Source organism: Panthera onca, chromosome D1 (assembly GCF_046562875.1).
Source record: "Panthera onca isolate mPanOnc1 chromosome D1, mPanOnc1 haplotype 2, whole genome shotgun sequence".
NCBI classification, from domain to species: Eukaryota; Metazoa; Chordata; class Mammalia; order Carnivora; family Felidae; genus Panthera; species Panthera onca.
The window spans coordinates 15,992,507-16,012,249 of NC_138348.1; the positions used below are offsets into that span (position 1 = coordinate 15,992,507).

At 49.3% G+C, this 19,743-nt stretch overlaps 2 protein-coding genes and 1 pseudogene across 58 annotated transcripts in view; all 3 read right to left on the bottom strand.

Annotated features, from left to right (window-relative positions):
* MADD (MAP kinase activating death domain) overlaps positions 1-9,030 on the bottom strand; it is a 39,914-nt gene extending 30,884 nt beyond the window's left edge. For 32 of the 50 annotated variants that reach the window (XM_060606588.3, XM_060606601.3, XM_060606589.3 and 29 more), the window contains exons 1-8: positions 8,866-9,029; positions 7,954-8,038; positions 5,289-5,434; positions 4,068-4,664; positions 3,275-3,578; positions 2,745-2,876; positions 2,188-2,301; positions 1,163-1,243 (exon numbers count right to left, since the gene is read on the bottom strand). In XM_060606588.3, coding sequence (XP_060462571.1) covers positions 1,163-1,243; positions 2,188-2,301; positions 2,745-2,876; positions 3,275-3,578; positions 4,068-4,664; positions 5,289-5,350 — 1,290 coding nt within the window. In that variant the 5' untranslated portion in view covers positions 5,351-5,434; positions 7,954-8,038; positions 8,866-9,029. Of the gene's footprint in view, positions 1-1,162; positions 1,244-2,187; positions 2,302-2,744; positions 2,877-3,274; positions 3,579-4,067; positions 4,665-5,288; positions 5,435-7,953; positions 8,039-8,865 lie in introns of all 50 variants that reach the window. The other 18 variants (XM_060606606.3, XM_060606598.3, XM_081790265.1 and 15 more) reach the window with 3 other exon arrangements.
* A 189-nt stretch (positions 9,031-9,219) lies between these two features.
* Positions 9,220-17,850, bottom strand: NR1H3 (nuclear receptor subfamily 1 group H member 3). Of its 8 annotated transcripts, none has more exons than XM_060606557.3 (10): positions 17,759-17,850; positions 16,261-16,340; positions 15,558-15,746; positions 14,811-15,077; positions 14,359-14,567; positions 14,074-14,253; positions 13,827-13,926; positions 11,086-11,199; positions 10,777-10,871; positions 9,220-10,586 (listed from the first exon to the last, which is right to left on the bottom strand). In XM_060606557.3, exons 2-10 carry the CDS (start codon positions 16,301-16,303, stop codon positions 10,440-10,442), a joined length of 1,344 nt encoding a protein of 447 aa, XP_060462540.1. In that variant the 5' UTR covers positions 16,304-16,340; positions 17,759-17,850; the 3' UTR covers positions 9,220-10,439. The 8 variants fall into 8 exon arrangements, with proteins under 8 accessions (XP_060462540.1, XP_060462537.1, XP_060462538.1 ...); XM_060606554.3 differs by having other exon boundaries at positions 17,675-17,795; XM_060606555.3 differs by lacking the exon at positions 17,759-17,850 and adding an exon at positions 17,348-17,668.
* LOC132662680 (U2 spliceosomal RNA) lies at positions 15,226-15,350 on the bottom strand (annotated as a pseudogene).
* Positions 17,851-19,743: the final 1,893 nt, after the last annotated feature.

Consider the following 19,743-nt stretch of genomic DNA (forward strand, 5'->3'; position numbering starts at 1 on the left):
ATGGGGCAGTTTGAAAACCACTGGTCTAGACCAGCAGGGCTTCCTTAAATATTCATGAGCATTGGAGTCATCGGGAATGTTGTTAAAAATGCAGATTTTTCTGGTTCAATATATCTGGGGTGATTCTGCACTTTTAACAACCGCAGGCAAAAGTAACACTGCTGGTCCATGGACCACACTTCAAGTAGCAGGGGGGAAGGACACAGGATTAAGGAGCCCAAGGATCTTAACTCCTACCAACATTTAAAGTACCATTCTATATATCAACCTCTCCATCTCATTAGTCATACTAAAGTAACCATCAAGAATGAAAACACTGCAAAGGAAGACAGAGAACTTTCTCAACTTGCAATCCTCACAGACTCTGCAGTAACAAGACACCATATTACATCAGCAAGGATGATGAGAGGGATGCTACAAAATGACCTATTTACACCAAGCAGAGGTACTGCTTAGCAACTAAGACAACACAGAGATTCCTGAAGACCCTGAAGATGACAACAAGGATTCCTAAAAATAAATACAGAGCTATCTACTGGTGGTTCTACATAACACATACAACAGGGCAAAGGGATTCCTAAAAATAAACACGGAGCTATCTACTGGTGGTCCTACATAACACATACAACAGGGCAAAGGGATGGGGCCTTGTCATATTTTACCTTCAGGTACTGTGTTCAGCATGCAGGAGAGGAAGAAAAGCAATGAAAAAATGTATTTAGGAGATTATTCAAAGAGAGGAATTTTTGAAGAAAGCATTCTTCAGGGACCTAGAGGTCAATTCAGGAGGAAAATATAAAAGGAGCCAGACTATCCAAACAACTAGTTCTTTCCTTACAGGACTGAGAGAACTCTCTAAGCCACAAAGAATGGTACACGTGACAAGAAACAGAAAATGAAGGTTGTTTTTTTATATATATATATATAGTATTCTAAGTATTAGAGGGTGGGAGGCATACAATGAATTAGAAGATATCTAATAGCCTTTTTGAGAGTCATCCTGCCATCCAGAAATGTGATACACCTCTTCTTAAGCCCACCCGAGGCTAAGAAAACCTATTCCACCTGAGGTCCGAAGGGAAACGGGCTCTCACAACAGCTACAGCCTCTGCAGCCACCCTGGAGTAGCTACCGCTCCTTCTCCTCTTCATTCTTCACTCACCTGCTTCAGATGCTTTTTCAGCTCCAATGATTCCGGTTCTGGCAGGATTGGTAGCACTTCTGCATTGGTGGGGGCAATCACCTACACCAGAAAAAAGACAAAAGGCACGACCTTAGAATTAATCGCTCAGGAGTTACTCTTACGTAAGGGTAAGTGGAAGTTATATACACAGTATTTTCACATATATGTGAACATGTATATTATGCATACAAATATATTACATATACACGTGTATTAGGGGCACACATATACATGGCTGTGATATATATACACACCTGAAAAGAAATATACCTCAATGTTATGGGAGACTACGTCCAGACAATAGGACTATGGTTTTTCTTTTTTTTTTTTTCAAAGTTTATTTTGAGAGAGCGAGTGTGCACGTGTGGGAGGGGAAGAGTCAGAGAGAGAGAGTGGGGAGGGGGAGAGAGAGAGAGAGAGAGAGAATATTCCAAGCAGACTCCACAATGTTAGCATGAAGCCCAAAGCAGGGCTCAAACCCATGAACCGTGAGATCATCACCTGAGCCAAAATCAAGAGTTGGACCCTTACCCGACAGCCACTCAGATGCCCCTGGTTTTTATTTATTTATTTACACTTATTTGTATTTTCTAAACTTTTACTATAAACAGATATAAGGGCTTCCTGCTGAAATTTGAGTATATTCACACCACAGAATATTACTGTATATTTTAAGCCTGAAAGGCACTGTCTTACTAGAAACCATACCCAGGAAAACCATGAGATGACCTACACCATAGGCAGTGGTCCCACAACCACAACTGCCTACTGCTTCTAGATGCAGGGGAGCACTTCATTCTGGCAAAACTAAATCTTGTACTCGTTTGGGTCTTAACCAAGGGCCTATTAGCCAATAAAGTAAAAGCTAAGCATTAAAAAAAAATGGTATCAATGAGTCACACAAGACGAATCACCCACCAACTGAGGACCTTCTTGGGAATAACCTAGAAAAACAGAACACAATCCTATTCTGGACTCTATAATATCTCAGTCAAGAACCTCACCCTATTGCTGTCCAGATCCACCAGCCATACATCATCAGGCATTTTGAAGTCCAGTTTGTAGAGGAAGAAGCTGGCAGGGACCCCAATGATGTATGGAGTTGGAGCCAACAGTAGCTGTAGAAAAAAAATAAGAGGGTAAGAAACAAAAACTAAACATATTTCGATCACTTATCACATGAGGATTTTTCTTGATGAGGAAATGCAAGTCCATAATCTCTTTTCCAAAACTCTTGAGCCTAGGTGTGTTTTAGTATTCATAATTTTTCAGATTTTAGAAAGGCGACAGTGTATATTCTGTATATTATGTAACACCTGCAGGAGCATGGCCAGTAACCTATAATGATTAACATTCACTTTGATAAATAAAAACCACAAATAACAAAAGTTTTGCCATCAAATCAGTTCAAAGTTAGGTCATGTTTTGCAGACAAAGAAGTTAGAGTAAAGGATTGAAGACCAGTACTGATTTACAACTTCTTGGCATCGGGCGTTCTCCCTCAGAGCTGGCCAGAGTTGGAAGACAGAGGTGACAAAGCCAGAAAACACCTGAAACTCACCTGTTCTGCCGATGCCATGCAGGTGGGCAACAGTGGGATTACAGGAAACATATACTCCAATGGGTAGATCATCGCCACAAACGCCATCACAGACATGGAAAGGGCATTGTAGTCTCGGGACTGTAGCACCACCTGCCACAAGCCATACCATAAGGATCATTCAACTGCCTAAATAAGGTTTATGGGGAAAGTTTCCAATGCTACAATTTAATTTCCATTTCACCATGTGTAGGGCTCCATGAGCATGGCTTCCACAATTATCCCTGCCTCATGCCTTACTTTTCTGGTTCTTGTTCGCCCAATGCCAGGACCACTCATTAGACTAGAACTACTGATACTTCCAGAGAATTAGTTCAGTCTAGCTAAGGATAATTCACCTAAGTGGCAAACCCTCTGAACACATCCCACTTAATTCAACCCACATCTACTGAGTACTGCCGTATACCTGGCACCATGTTACCTCCTAGAGACAAAAAGATGAAAAAGATGTAGTCCCTGTCCTTAAAGATCTAAAAAGCTGGCTCTCTCACCTTGTGCTCTAACAGGATGCAGGTTAGCACCTGAAGACAGGCATCCACACCCAGAAGTTCCAAGGGAAGGTGCAGTGGGAAATCCACTAGGGTGAATCGAGAAGGGTCTGGAAGAGCAAAGGTCAGAGCTTGTTGGAGCTCCTGGGGTAGGACTTCAATGTCTACTCGCTTCTGCCCAGAAACAGGCACTGGGGAGCGCAGCAATCGATAGATCCAGGCCTCAATCTCTCGAAGGTCATGAAGAAGGGCACTTGACTTCTCCTCCACTAGCAATGATCCAGTAAAGATGCGCCACATAGTGTCCCTGAGGAACAGACAGCAGGAAACAGATGCGTAAGCACCAGGAGCTGATACCCCAAAGCAACCCAATGCAACCATAGAGAGTAAAATGCTGACAACTGGAAAAGCCCACCCTTTGGGCTCAGCTAGGACCAGAGAGAATATACAAGGGTGAAACAAGTATAAAAATGTATACACAGCAGGACTTACTGTCCTGCCTGCCATGAAATGTTGAACTCCAAACATTATTATGGCAGGAAGTTTAACTCTGCAGCTGTCTTTCGCTTAGAAAGGGCTAACACAAAAATGCTTAAATAGGTATGAAAGACCTCAGGCTTTTTTTTTTTTTAAACAAAAGTTTATTCTTAAATATACAACAGGATATAAGACAACACTTCATTCTAGCTATCTGAAGGACCTCAGGCTTTAGAGGCAATTTCCTGCCCCTCACACACCAATTATACCTCATCTCTAACTGCTTCCCTCTCTTCTGACCATCAGTGGCAAAGTGTACCTTTGTATGCCTCGAGGGATGCCTAGTTTCTTGCCCAGCAGCCGCTCACTGCAGCAGTCCACCAGACGTTTGAGGGTGTACAGACATTCTCGGAAGGTGGAGAAGAAAGGGTAGTGGCTGAGCACACACAAGGATGTCAGAGTACTGTTGCGGGAACGGCTTCCTGCCCTGGCCCGGGGTTTGCCCCGAGGAGACTGATTCACCTCAGGGGCAGAGTCAGCATTGGGAGGCTGCAGGGACAAGCCACTCTCCGAGCTCTCAGTACCAACTTCTTCTGAGGCACAAGTGGCACGGGGTCCTTCCTTCCCACGGGACCCTCCCCCACCTTCCCCCTTCTCCTTAGGCATTCGCTTCTGGAAGGAGCGATAGAAGTTAACACAGATGCCGTAACGCGTGACTCCAGTGTCCTTGTCAGTGAGGGTGAAGACGAAAGAAGTGTCATCCCGCAGGCTCATGCGTCGCTGCCTCACACTCAGACAGCCCTCTGGTTGGCAGAAAAACACAACGTCTGGGGGCAGGGGAAACTCAGCGTGGTCCTCCAGCGGGTATCGCCGTAGCAATTCGGGAGTCTGGGCCACACTATCACTGCTCGGGTGCCTGAAGAATATAAAGACAAATTCAGCAGCCTGGAGGGATAGGATGTTGTTTCAAATTTTAACCACAGTCCAGAAATAAAGCTCAAAATGCTATTTTGGATAAAGTAACCTAACTGCACGACCTTGGAAAACTTGGGTGCTGCTTGCCACATTTAGCTGGGGGGCTAAATGAGGTCTGCACTGTCATGAAGATACCCATCCTGAAATGCAAGGAAAATCGCAGCAATAGAATTATCACTAATACATTAAGATGATTAGCACTTTTAAAAGGTGTATTAGCTAATGAATTACCAAAAGAGCATATGTAGGTTGAGAAAGAGCACAGGGTACTTTTTTTTTTTTTTTTTTTTAACAAAATAAGGAAACTGAAGTATACAGGGTATATTTGCCCAAGAACACAAAGATGCTAGATAAGAGCAATTCTGTTCTGTCTCTGTTCCTTTGGGCCAATGCTCTCAATCCACCTGACTGCTATTTTCACTAATGGCATCAATGTTCCTATGAGGGTAAAATAATAGAGAAAGAATGAGATATCCAAAACAATGTGGGCATGGGGAAAGGGAATAATTACAGATGTTGTGGTTATCCCAAAAGACAAGACAAAAACCAGTCTCTTCTTGGTTACCTGGCCCCTACGATCACTAGATAGTCAAGTAACCGAGGACAGAACTTCTTCTTTTGCACCATGATTCCAATTCATCAGTTCATCTCAGAGAAACTTCAAGGCACCGCACAAGGAGTCAATGTTCCCAGGAGGATTTCTGATATTATCTGAAAATTCAAGTCCAATAGGAAAAAAAGTACTGATAAGATCCACTGCTGGGTGTAAGGGACTCATCTCTCTCAGCTTCATTCCAGCCAGGGTCATAGGTCAGAAGACCTTCCATTTCAGTAGTAAAGATGGGGAAACATGACACTTTTCCTAGCCTAGAGCTTGGTCTAAGCTTTTGAACTCACAGGGCCAAATGTCAAGAAGTAGGAGAGGGATGCCTGGGTGGCTCGGTCAGTTAAGCGTCCAACTCTGGATTTCTGCTTAGGTCATGTGGAGCCTGCTTGGAATTGTCTCTCTCTCTCTCTCTCTCTCTCTATCTCTCCCCATCTCTCTCTCCCCCTCTCTCTCTCTGCCCCTCCCCTGCTCATGCTTACACGCACGTGCGCTCTCTTTCAAAATAAATAAATTTTTAAAAAGTAGGATAAATAATGGCTCACTTCCCCATCCCCACAAACCAGCCCATTTCCAGCCTCACTCCTGGTGCTCTGTTTCTGAAAAATAGAGCCCATTAGTCTAAACGGGACTGTCATTATGATAATAAAAACTAAGTCACTTCTAGGACAGCTCCAGGCAGAATCAGTATCAAACCAGACTCTAATCAGTACTAATCTATACTCCTAGCTCTATATGAAAACCTAATTATTTCCTGAACCAACATTCTGCATTCAGCTTCATGGGAAACTACCATATAAATTGTATACTTAATGCACTGAGACAACAACAGTGGGCTACTGTACCCTGTGCAATCTCACATGAGGAATATCCATGCTCCAACTGCTCCATCTAAACCATTTTTCTTCCCTCTTCAAGCAAGAAAGGGGCTCACTGGCTATCGCTACTAGCTCTGCCCTTGGTGCTGAATCATAGTCTTTTTTTTTTTTTTTTTTTTTTTTTCCTCTACTCTAGTCCCAAGATTGGAATCAGTGATACAAAACACACAGATGAGACTTTGTCCTTCTATCTCTAATAGAAATTAAGAATTAGATGCAGAAATAATAGGATTTCTGCAAGGACAGGAAGAGGTGCTCAGTAATTTCTAAACCACAGAGCAAAAGTTAGGAAAAGCTTACGTGGTCTTAATTATAATCTATATCCTGTTGGGTGTCCATACACTTCCCTAAATAAAATGGTTCACTCCACTACAAGCTACCCTCGGTGCATACAGAAATGTACCTCTGTGCTCCACACATGGCCACACTAGGACCTTCTTTACTGTACACACAGACATTCCCATTACACTACACACACACCACTCTCTTCTCTGCTGCTGTGTGCACTTCCATACATAGACATGCACACTCCCTGTATGCTTAAGATTCTATTTGATTTAGATAATGAGAAGCTCTATCTTTTTTCTTCCCTACTTAATAATAAATAGACCGCTCTGCAATACCTCTCAAATCCTCAAAATTCTGCTCCCTCCCTTCTGTTGCTCCCAATAGAGGACCTGCAGGTAATAGGATTCGGGTTTGTCTCCATGGCGACTCTGGCTCCCAGAACTATTTATAGCATAGCCACAGCCCCTCCCCTGCTTGGTGACCGCACAGTGCTAGCAGCTGCTACTCCAGAGTCAGCCACGGCCCATAACAATTCATTCTCTTTGAACCTAGAGACACTTCTTCCACTGACAGCACCCGCTAATTATTAGGTTATCTTCTTCCCTACCTATCTTTAGTTTGCACTTTGTCCTACTTCTGGATTTTGAGAGATTTCTTCTTTCTACACAACCAAAACCAAGTTTCTAAAACATGCCATATGCTCACTTCTAGGTATCACTAACACCCAAAAATCCTTTGGTTCTCTCCAGTGCCATGGAGTCATGAGCAAACCGCAGTAGGTGGGGCACTACTATAAAGTTGATTTCAACTCCTCCCAAGCAGAGTAAGAAGGGAAGGGAAATAGAGAAATGAAAAGGGGCATAGGTAAAAGCATAATTTGTTCTATAAGTATGTGCAAAATACTTAGGATGAGAGCCAATGTATCTCAAAACAGAATTTACAGAGCCAGAGCTCAAGGCTAAGCCTTGAAATCTATTTTACACTGAAAATCAAGAGCCCTTTCCTGCCAAAATCTCAAATATCACACCTGAAGTATCTTCTACTGACATATTAGGGCATCAGGCCTCTAGCCTTGATGAGATCCCAGCCCTCCCACTTGAGAAGCATGTGATAAAACTCAAATCATTATCATGCTCTACAACGTTCATGTCCCTCCAGAGCCACGAGGACCCCAAGATCTTGTGACTATTCTAGTACTAGTGATAGGATAGATGCTTAGCCACACTTCATGTCTCATCAATAGCCACTACCTCCCGTTATTCAGATTGCAGGGATAACCAAGGCTTTTCTCTCCATTCTCCCTCCTCTCCGTAAAGCCTCTAACATCACCTATAACTCACATCCTGTCTTCATACCAACCCAGGCTCAGACTCTGCCTCTTGCTTCAACCATGTTTACTAAGGGGGAGTCCCTGGTTTCCAGCTCCTATATTCCAAAGGCATCAAGCCTTAAACGCATACCTATCTGCTGAAGTCCTCTATCACCATCCACTCCAGATGCAGATTTGGAATCCACAGATCTTTACGTTCTCTATGTCTTTTCAGCCTACAAATGGTAACGTTAACCAACCCTTTGGATTCGTCCCTCGTTTGGGGCAGAATGTCATAGTAAAACCACAGGAACCGGAGAGCGATATGACATCTTTGCTGACGTGAGCACAACAGGAGGCTCTCTCCCCTCCTACCCAGGCAGTGACCTTGCAAGCGCATCAGCACAGACCGGTCAGCGTGGGGGAGAACGAGAGCAATAAGGCAGGCAATAGGCAGGGTTTGGGGGGGGGGGGGGGGAGGCCGGGCAGGAAGAGGAATTTAGAGATGCACGAGGATAGGAAGGGAAGCAGTTGCGGCAAAGATTGAATGGTGTCTCGACCCTCCAACAAGCAGTTTTGAAACACTTCCTCCCCCACCCCACCCCCCATTTTTTTTCCCCAAAGAACCAAACATGGTCTCCAAATCGTGATCAAATGTAAGATGCACACACACATACACACGCGCGCACGCGCCAGGTGCTTATCCCGGCTCGGCCCCCGGGCTGGACAGCTCTGCCCGCCCCCTCACCTGCTGGACAGTTCTCACCCGCCCCTGCCCGGCCGGCAGGAATCGAACCCAGCCGCCGCGAGCGGCGCTGGGTCTGGCAGCCCGCACCCGGTCCGCGGCCCCGAGCGCTCTCACTCCTAGCCCCGCCCCCTTCCCTACGGACTCCCCTTCCTCTCCAGACCCCACGCCCCCCACCTCCACACACACGCCTCTTAGGGCCTCCTCAGAGGCCGCTTCCCCCAGAACCCCTGTTTCCTGTCAGAGCCCGTTCACCCCCGCGAGGAGTTCCTTCCCAAATATCCTTCCAGGGCCCCCGAGTGGCCCGGACCTTCCTACCTCCCGAGCCTGGGGGAACCGGCCAGGCCCAGTCAGACCGCCCCTGGCAGCTGAGCTTCGGTCGCTTGCCGGCGCCGCTTCCAGCGCGCGCCAGTTCCGTGTCTGCCCGGGGGGAGGGGGGGGGCGCGTACCACTCCGAGCCCGAGAGGGAGGGAGACGTTGAGGGGGTCGGGGGCTGTACCATGCACCACTGGGGGGGACAGAGCTGCACCAAGCCGAGCGCTGAAGGGTGGAGCCAACCTCGGGAGAAAGGCGGCTACGCACACACCTATCCGAGTGGGAGTGGGAAGGCGATGGGGAGCGCTGGGCCAGCCCAGCGCCAAGCGTGCCATGGGGAGGACTCAAAGGAATACCTTTTGTTCAGGTTGCACAACGAGATTTTAATTTGACAAGGTAATAGCGTCCATTTCGACGAAATGTAGATTAACCTGGGAGCGACTTCTCAAGATGAAACTGCTCTTGAGACTTTCTGAGCGTCCCCCACACCTCACGCTTCCTCCCCCTGCAAGCGGCTTGGAAGTGCCCAGCAGCCGGGGCTGCAAAGCCGCTGCCCTGGAGGTGGAGCCTACCAACTCAGGGACGGCGGGGGGGACCGAGGCCGGAAGGCGCGGCCCGCTGTCTCACCTACAAGGGAGCGCGCAGAGCGAAGGGGACGTGAACGGTGCCGCGGTGTCCGGTGGGAAATGGAGTCCAGCCCTTCCCACAAGACAAACCTGCAGCAGGGCAGCCTACACCCTGCTGTCAGGGCACTTTTCTTCCTGTCCCACAAGGCCTGAGGCCCTAGAGGATGGGCTGTTGTACCCTCTTTTTTAGGTGCCAACGGAACACCCGAGGCATTATGAGCGCGCCCACGAAGACAGGTGCATGACTGGGGTGTTAGTTCTGAAACTTCAACCTCCTACCCCGCCCCCCCCCCCCCCCACCTTAGAAAGACAACACAATCCCACCTGGGTCACTAAAAGGGAAGGGGGCATCTAAGCCTCAGCATTTCATTTATCCTCATGGGGTTGGTAGTCCCCTCTCACTGCCCAGGCTGTCACTTGTGACTTGTCTCTGTTATGCGTCTGGAGGCGGATCCTAAAGGAGGGTTTCCTCCTCTATGGTGGCCGTGCCCCCACCCCCAATCCAGAGATTTTTTTTTTTTTCTCTCGTTCTATCTTCTTTTTGGTCTTTCTGTACAGACAGCGCCAGACCTATCAGTGAGGCAGCCCCCAGGCATTTATGGCCAAGCCGCAGTGACAGTGGAGAATTTCTCTTGGGGCCCTGTGGGGAAAACAGGAAGTGGTGGAGGCAGGAGGGGCAGGGCCCTGGAGAACCTTGTGCAAAGTGGCCCCCAGGTTCATCCATTTGGTTGGGTCAGTACGATCTTCAAATGGAGCACACTTCTAGCAGGACCCTCACTGCCCAGCAGCCACAAAACTCCCAACCCTTTGACTCTCCTTTAATGCCACACGAGGATCTCCTTTGCCCAGCTCCCAGGAATGTTTGCCCTTCTCAGACAGCTCCACCTGTAGGAGGCAGCCAGGCGCCTCAGCCATCCAGCCCAGAAAACAGAAGATATGGGGGAAGAACAGTCATTCGTGCACATCCCAGATCTCAGAGAGCAGCGGGGGAAGCTTTTTGTCCTGCAGGCGCAGTGCAAACACTTGCTCTGAATGAACACTGCTCAGGGTCCGGAGGCTCACCAATTTCATTAGCATCCTTGGGAACATCAGTCGGTCCTAGGGGAAGAGAGGGACAAATACAGGTTCTGTCTCTCCCCAGGGAAGGGGCAAGGGTAGGGGAGTTGTGAGAGAGGTACCAAATTGTCTGTGCAAGATGTAGTCAGGGAAGGAGTCTTGAAGGGAAAACAGGTGTGTCAGGGGATAAGCCTGTGGGGAGGAGGAAAAAGGGCACCATCGGGAGACTCACATGGGGGTGGTGGATGGAGACGTAGGCATGCAGAGCCTCCACGTATGTGTGTTGTAGCCTCTCTACCTGGAGCTGGTCCTGCACGTTGGGCCGGTCTACAGGTCACCAAGAGAGTCGGGGAGCAAGTCTGGCCACGGTCTTAGTTCCATATCCCAAATCACAACCCCCAAAATAGGGACATGCCACACCCAACATCTCCCAAAGTAGCACGACATGGGCTTCCACCCCCATAATTCCTGCCCCATGGGGCCTGCAGCCCCCTCTTGGTGCAAGTCTCTTGCTCCCTTTCCCTCCTGCCCCTCCTCACACCTGCAGAGAAGATGCTGATGGCGATTAGCAAAGCAAACTCGGCATCATTGAGCTGCAGCTCATTCATGGCTCTGGAGAACTCGAAGATGGGGTTGATGAATTCCACCTGTAGCCCTGGGGAGGAAGAAGGGAGGCGGGGGTATGCAGCATGAGCCGTGGGAGCTTCCTTCTCTCCTCCAACTCCTCAACTTAGGGGAACTATTGGGAATGCACGAAGAAGTCTCCAGGGCTCTGCTGTGTAATGTTAGGCAAGTTTCTTAACTTCTCTAAGCCTCATCTGTGATATGGGAAGCTCATCTGAACTTGTAAGACTGTTGAGACGGCTAAATGATAAAGCATGCAAAGCACACAGTGCTGTGCCTGGCACATAGGAGGTGCTGAATTGAATGACAAGGATAAATTCTTCTATTATTGGCATTTAAAAAAAAATGTTTATTTATTTTTGAAAGAACGTGAGCAGGGAAAGGGCAGAGAGAGAGGGAGACACAGAATCCAAAGCAGGCTCCAGGCTCCTAGCTGTCAGCACAGAGCCCAACTCAGGGCTTGAACCCACAAAGTGCAAGATCATGAACTGAGCCGAAGTTGGACACTTAACCGATTAAGCCACCCAGATGCCCCTATTATTGGCATTCTGGAGGACCCCACATTACTAGAAATAGAGGCAACTCTTATTTTTGTTTACAAAGAAAACTTTTTCACTGGCAATAGGCCTTACTTGTTTGAATACCAGAGATAACATGTTTCACATCCCAGCAAGAACACAGCAATAAGGTTGAGGGTATGGACTATGACAACAGACTGCCTGGGTTGGAGTCCTGGCTCTACCATTTATTGGGTTGTGTGACCTTGGGTAAGTTATTTAAGTTCTCTGGGCCTTGGTTTTTCCATCTGCAGAATGGAGATAGTAATAGTACTCATCTCATGATGGATCCTTATTATAACGTGGCACATACTATATAAGTGCTTGTTAAATAAGTAATAGATTAAAAAAACAGAGCCAGATTTCTTGCTGAGGAGAGTGAAGTTCAACAAACCATGACCTAAAGTCGTGACATCTAAAGAACACTTCTCCCATCACACAGTCTCCCCCACTCCACCCTATCCCCTAAGCTCTCTCAGATTTCTTTTAGCAACCATCTGCTAACTTTTCCATTCAAGGCTTCTTGGTTAGTCACTTCCTGTACTTTCACCCTGATGTTTATCAAGTGTGTGCTAAGACATTTAATGGACAAGCCCCATTTTATAAAGCCTTTCTTGTTGAGGTGTTGAGCCTCCAATTGTGCCGAACAGCCCCTTTGTACAGAGAGGAGGCGGAGGTTCTGGAGATGGTCTGTGCACCCTTGCAGGGTCTGCTCATGTTATCAGGCCACATCATTAGTGGCTGCAGCATATAGTAGTGGGTGTAGAGAGGGATGAAGACCTGACAAAAGAGGGCCCCTGCTCCTCCTTCCCAAGATCTCGCTGACAAAAAGAAATGAAAGGCAAATGTGATGGCATCACAACCGCTTATATAAATGAATCTATAAATAGGTGCAGATTCAGATGGCACAAGCCCGCGAGTGCTGCAGGAACACCCGGACATGAGAATGGCGAAGGGTTCAGAAAGGAGGAGGTTAGGAAGGAGGAGGAGGCCACGCTTGGGAACGACCTGGATGATAAGCATTTAGGGAAAAAGGCAGAGAAAAGGAGCAGGGCTGGGTTTTTAAAGCTGGAAAAAAGTCCTCAAGTTGCCCCCATTAGGCGCCTATACACTCCAGCAGCACACAGGGCACTAGAGAAGCCAGGAGATGTGACAGATGTGCCATGCTCTATAGTTAAGGGAGGCCTTCCTAGAAAGCTCAGAGTGGCCTGTATTGGACAAGAGGCATATGAGCTGGTCTGAGTCACCAGAAACCAGACAATGAGCTCTGTCCTGGAAAGCAGGACCTACCAAACCCCAAGAATGGAGTCATAGCATTGGCCCTATTTTACAGACCCACTCACTCAGGTGTTAAACTACTCGGTCTCCCGTTGAGCCGAAGTTCCAGTCCCTCCAAAACACCCTCAGCCGTCCATTCTTGCCCACCCCCACTCCCATGACACAAACATTACCAGCAACTGAATATGAGGAAGCCAACACTGCTTAGCCTACAAGTAAGGATCAAAGAGCAGCGCTGTGAACGAATTCTTGGAGAAAACATTCCAGGTGTAATGCAGCACGGGGAAGGGAGTGTTCACTCTTAACCTAAAATGGCCCTGAAGTTGCCACGTTTCAGCTTCTGTTCCACAACTCATCAAAAAAAGCATTTGAAAGATAGGGTGAAGTCAGTCCACACGTTCCTTAAAGGGCACCACTGAGTTCCTTATTAAGTACTAAAAGACTCGGTGCAAAATCTTTTCTTTAGGCAAAACATCATCCAGAAGCACAATATTACACGGAGTTTCTTGTTTGGCTCAAGGAAGAAGGACATTCCTCTGCCTCTCTGACCTTCCTCCAGGGTGACAATTCCCCAGAACCCCACCTCAGATTCCTTAGAACACTGTTTGAGAACCACTGGCCAAATGCAACAGAGGACAGGGGTCTATTTGGAGCAGCTGAGAGAGGCCGATCACCATTCCAACTTTCTATCTTGGGAAAACAAGAGAAGCCTTCCCTGAACAGCCACCCAAAGCCTGGGCCTGTGTCTCTGTAGCCACTATGAGCCCAATGACCAAAAGTGTCTCTCCATCCACCCCAATCTTTTCTTGATCTCAGTTCTCACCTGCCTTGGCAAAGTCTTCCCGGTTGTAACTGAAGTCCTTGAGGAAGGTGATACTCTCACTCCCAGGGTTGTACCTCCGAGACGTCTCCAGGAGCATCACCTGCACACAACAGCAGACCTCAAACAGGGACTCTGCAGGCTGGTCTCGGCATGAGGCACTTTCAACTCCCCATGCGGCTGTCGTGAAGCCCCTGCCAGAGACAATCCCGCCCCGGTCCTCCCGTCATCCCTCAGCCTTGCCAGCCACCTCAATCGCAGAGGTCTTCAGTAGGGCGATCTGGTCCTCCCGGCTGAGCTGCAGGAAGCCAGGCAGCTGTTTGGCGAAATCAACGATCTCCTGCACAGAGACGATGGCCAGCTCCGTGAAGTGGGCAAAGCGCTGCTGACGGGCCTCCCGGCTCTGGGGATCTGGTGCCATGGGCCAAGGCTATCCAGAAGGGCAAGGACGGAAGACACAAACTATACTGAGTCGGATATCAAGAAGCCAACCATGCCCTGGGCACAGCCACCTGTCCCCAGCTCCCTCAGTTACCGTGACTCGGAGCCGGTCAGAAAAAGAGCGTCTGTTACACTGTTGCTGGGCAGCCACCAGTTTCTCAATCATGCCCCGCTGTTCTGGGCTGAGCTGGGGCAGGACTTGGGGAGGTGAGGACACCCTTGGGGGCATGGATGTGGCCTGAGCCTGTTCTTCCTCTTGCCGCTTCAGTTTCTTTAGGCGGATCTGCTCTTCGGACAAGACACCTAAGGACGGGGCCGGACGTGAGGAGGGAGGAAAAGGGGGAGACAGGAAGCAAGGATGGGGCACAGGGGTAGTTTGAGGCTCCAGAAAAGCAGAGAGCATTGAGTAAACATAAGGAAGAGATTTTAATCTATACGTAGGGACCACGTAGGAAGGCCCTGTAGGCTCAGCTGCCTGTCTACCCTCACACCCTGGCACCCCTTTCCCAGAAGCCTCCTCCCCCACTCCTGCCCCCAGACACTCACACTCTTCCCGCATGCCAGCCTGGCGGCATTTTCGAAGGCGACACTCCTGGCACTTGCGACGCATGTAGGTGTCCATGGGGCAGTGGCCCCCACTGTGGCAGACATAGCGCGCTCCTTTGATGACGCTGCGGCGGAAGAATCCCTTGCAGCCCTCACAGCTCAGCACGTTGTAGTGGAAGCCAGAGGCCTTGTCCCCACACACACTGCACAGCTCATTCCCCAGCATTTTGGGGGCTGGCCCCTTTTTCCGTTTTTGTGGACGGAGCTCTGGGTACAGGGAAGAGCCTTAGTGTTCTTCTCCAAGAAAAAAGCTTGGTGCCCAGTTGGCCACTGCCCTGAGCACTCAGTGACCTTCATTCCCTTCCTAGTCGGTTATGAGAAAGTAGCTCTCATATACCAAGTGCTATTATGTCCTAGGTATTGTCTGAGCCTTTATATGCATTGATCCATCCTTACAACAGCCATAACAGATAGATACTATTATTAAACTGGTAAGAACAGATGTTACACTTGCTCTTAGCCAAAAGGCCAAGAAGCGATAATACCATTATTACTTCCATTTTACAAATAAGGAAACCGAGACTCGGACAGGCCTAAGGTAGAGACAAAATTCACACTTAGATCACTCAAGTCTAGTTGAATCCAAAGCCTTTGGACTTAACCATGATCTTATGAGGTAAACGGCCCTAAGGTACCTCTCCCAGATCCAGGGAGCCCCTGCCTCCTCCAAATCCAACAGCTCCTCACCTGTAGACTCTGGAGGGGTATCCATCCCGGGGAGCAGGACTATGGGCTCTGCTGCCTCCAGCCCTGCCCCCAGGGAGTCCCCAGCCGACTGGGGCGTGCTGGCTTCCTCCCTGAGGACGCAGTTGCTGACTCCCAGCGCCTGGCCACTTGCATCTTGTGCATCTGGCTCCCACAGCTCCACTGCAGAGTCTAGCCCCAAAAGAGAGGCACAAGGGGGGTCTCTCAGGTCCCTCCCATCCACTTCCTCTGTGTCCTTCTGGGAAACTGCAAACTTGTTTCTACCCCTAGAGGGCAGCAAAATGTTGGCTCAGGCTTCAGGCCCCTGGGGTTCATGTGGGCTCTAGGGCTAGTCACTTACAGTCCCCTGTACCTCAATACCTTAAATGAGGATGTTAACCTCTGTCCCCTTGAGGGGCTGATGTGTATCAATTTCAGAGATCAGACAGAACTCTTCAAAGCCAGTGCTGCTAAGCCCTGGACACGCCAGCTGTCCCCAGCAGCAAGCCCAGATTGGGAGGGAACAGCACCAGAACCAGTGTAGATAGAGGTAGTCTGGGCAGAAGGAGGCAAGCGATACCAAGAACGACTCTAGACTGCTCTCTGGGGTATGGCAGAAGGCAAGTAACGAAGGAGGCTGATGCCTGAGGGAGGAGAAGGGCTGAGATGTGGGATCAGGGGAGAGGGCTGGGATGAAGAAGCTTACCAGGAGAAGCATCAGGCACAGGGGCCTCCAGCCACAAGGACATCTCTTCCTGGAGCCCTGGACATTACCAAGGGACTCTCCTGCAGGAATGATCCATGTTACAGTCTTCAGAACCGGGCTCCTTTCTGGCCTCAGCAACTTTCTCCTCCTGATCTTATCAGTACTGATATATCCGCTAACGTTCACTTGCTGTATACGTACATATCAGCCTGTTCTAAGGCTTTATATGCCTTGCTCTCAATATTCCTATGGATGTCGTTACTATTCTTTCTTTTTTAAGTTTATTTATTTATTTTGAGAGAGAGAGAGAGACAAACAGACAGCACAAGCGGGTGAGGGGCAGAGAGAAGGAGAAACAGTATCCCAAGCAGGCTTCGCGTCATCAGCACAGAGCTCCTTGCGAGGCTTGAACTCACGAACCGTGAGATCATGACCTGAGCCGAAATCAAGAGTAGGACGTTTAACCGACTGAGCCACCCAGGCACCCCAATATCATGACTATTCTTAAGCTCATTTTACAGATCAGGAAACTGAGGTTCAAAGAGATTAAGTAAATTGCCTATGGCTACACAGTTAGGCAATGGTAGAGCCAAGATTCCAATTCTGGTCTGACTCCAAAGTCTTAGCTGTTGACCACCATGCCACCTCTTCTCCCCAAGGACCCCTCCAGGCCATCACAGAGTGTTTGGGCACATCTGCCCAGCTTCTGTCAGAGCCCCTTCCTCTTACTCCAAAGTAAGGACAGCAATGGGAACAAAGTTGGCCAGGACCAGCTCACTCACTGCTCACTCACACAGTAAAACTCACTGCTTTTTAGACACCCTCACTACTGTCACTTTCCAGGGTCCCGGCACAAACCTCCTGCCTGTGGGAGTCACTCCAGTTCACAGCCAGGACCCCCCTCCCCCAGAACCCTTCAGAAGTTATTCTGGGACCTAAATAGAATCCTGGTGCTGCCTGGGCTGCCATCACCATTATCATCCTTCAGTTCTCCCCAGAGACCACTTTCTAAGATCTACAGGGTAACCTCCCTCCCACCCCAGACTCACACACAGAGCCCCAGGCCAGTGCTGAGGAACAGACCCACCGAATCCCCAGGCCACCGGACTTCCAGGCTGGGACAGTCTCTGGAGCCCCCTTGCTGGGAGAGGAGGATGGTGCAATCCCCTGTCCAGAGGCCTCGCTGGCTGGCAGAGGAGCCGGAGCTGAGCAAGTGAAGGACCGGAGCCCCAGAAAAGTAATGTGGGGAGAGGCTGAGGGGAGGGACTGGTGAGGGGTCGGGCCACTTCTCCTTCCTGCTAGGCAGACTGGAGACGACTGACCAGAACCCTGGCCGCCGTCCCCCACACCCACGGAGCAGCTTCCCTACCATGCTGACTCCTCCCCAGCCCGCCGCCCCTCAGCCCAGCCTCACCCCTGCTTCCCTTCCCCCAACCATGACAGTCGCATTTCCCTGTAGACCAGCCCAGTTCCACGTCTCTCCCCTTCCTCTCCTCACCCCGGTGCCTCTTAGCTGCTCTTACAGAAAGACGGCCTCCCAGGCACCCCCATCCCAATCCCGGCAGCCTCCAGAGTCAGTGTTCCCTCCCCTCCATAGACACCTCGTAGAGCAAAGGTCCCTGCACTGCCCTGAATTGCAACACCGAGCCCCAGCCTGCTTTCCCAGCCTCCCTCCTCCTCTCCTGCCTCTGGGAAAAGGCCAAAAAGCTCTCCCCACAAGCCCCGGGCCTCAGCCAAGCTGGTATCACTCCAGAGGTGGAAAGGCAGGTGCTTTTCCTTCCAGGGAGGCTTTCTGAACGTGGGTGCCCTGCAGGGGGCCACCGAAATGTGAAGAGGCCAGGAGAGAGAGGAGGAGCAATGGCAGGCCTGGCAAGGAGGTAGGGGTGGAGATGGCAGGTGACTCAGGTGCCAGCCCAGGATGGACCTGGGAAGATACACAGGTTCTCGTATCTGGGAACCGTTCCATCTGAAGTGATGGTAGGTTCTAACCAGGATGTACTGAGACTATAGCTGTAGTTGTCCTGCCCTGTTGCCTGGAAAATGAGATACACCCCTGAAGGTAGATACCATGTTTAAATTGATTTTATCTCCCCTGTGGCCCATGGAACAGGGCCTAGCATAGAGTCGGCAACAGAGGAGGTACTATGTTCCTGTTTCTTAAATAAGAGAAATAATATGATCCTCTTCTGTACTTGTTAACTCTTGTCAATTTCATCTCAACGTGTTGTTTGGCACCTGAGCTCTGGGCTCAGGTTTTGGGTTCAAATCTGGCTTTGCCTCTGCCTCTTATTAGCTGTCTGATTGCGATTAAATAAGTTACATAATGTTTCTGAACCAATTTCCCTACCTTTAAAATAGCGATGATAATAATAATGGTTTTAGCTACATAAGATTGTCATGAGACATAAACAACGTATCACAGCACAATGTGTGGCACATAGTAAGTGTTCAAGAAATGGTAGCAGCGATCATTAACTTCCAATCCTTTCATCTATAGGTCTTCCCATCACCTGGAATCTCACACTGTTAACCTTCCAGTGCTTGTTTCACTATATCTTTTGGGCCTTAGAGCAACCTCAAGAGGGAGGGAGGGAGGGAGGGAGGGTAAATAACAGGAGCACCATTTTACAGAGAACATTCAGAAGAACTAGCCTCAGAACACTGAGCTCATGGGAGAGCCTTTTCCAAGACCACACACAGTTAGTGGCCAAGCTGGGATCAGAATCCAGATGTCCTCACTCCAGTGAGCACTCCTGTGCTCTTTCTCTTGAATTGGAGTCCAGGATGCTCCTGTCTGGTTCTCTCTCAGGTCAGCTGGACCAGTGAAGCACTAAGATGGATGGAAGAAGCTGGGGCTGGTGGGTTGCTGTGGGAGAGACAGAGAGCCCCGGCGATGCTTCAGTCCAGATGTGGGAGGCTGAGGTTACTGCTGGTTGTTCACCCCCTGCCCCACTCCCAGTTTCCTGCTCACAGGCTCTTCCTGTTTTGCTGTGAACTCCAGTTCCCATGGGCCCCACATTAAAGGATAGAAGGACAGAGGGCCAGGGCAAGCAGCCAGGGGGATGGAAACAGATGAACAGGACACCAGGGAAGAGAGGAACGGGGACAGAGCGGGCAGAGGGCGTGGCAGAACAGGATGGGAGAAGGCCGGAGAAAGCAGAAACAGAAAGAGAGCTTGGTGAAAGATGGGAGGAAGCACAGGGTGGGGTGGGGGAACAGGCGGGGGTTGGAGAGCAGAGGCTTGAGAAGACAGCAGGCTGGGTGGTGTTGCAAAATCTGCCCCCGTATTCACTTTCACATTTCAGAAAAGCCCCTCTGACACCCCCCATCTCAAAGTTCTGCCTCCAGCTTTAGCTCTTGTTCCCTCTTATCACAAGGTCATCCCTTCACGAGGCCACCACCCTTGTCCGAACATCTCTGAGTCATGAGCACAAGGCTCTCCATTCCTCTTGCATGTCTTCCTTTCCAGATTTTCACAAGGCC

Excerpts from the sequence above, each read along its gene's own strand:
- NR1H3 (XM_060606557.3), bottom strand. The coding sequence starts at position 16,303 with ATGTCCTTGTGGCTGGAGGCCCCTGTGCCTGATGCTTCTCCTG. Across the intron at positions 14,568-14,810 it reads GGCTGGCATGCGGGAAGAGT|GTGTCTTGTCCGAAGAGCAG; the intron begins GTGAGTGTCTGG and ends CCCCGTCCTTAG. Across the intron at positions 14,254-14,358 it reads CTGACCGGCTCCGAGTCACG|CCTTGGCCCATGGCACCAGA; the intron begins GTAACTGAGGGA and ends CCTTCTGGATAG.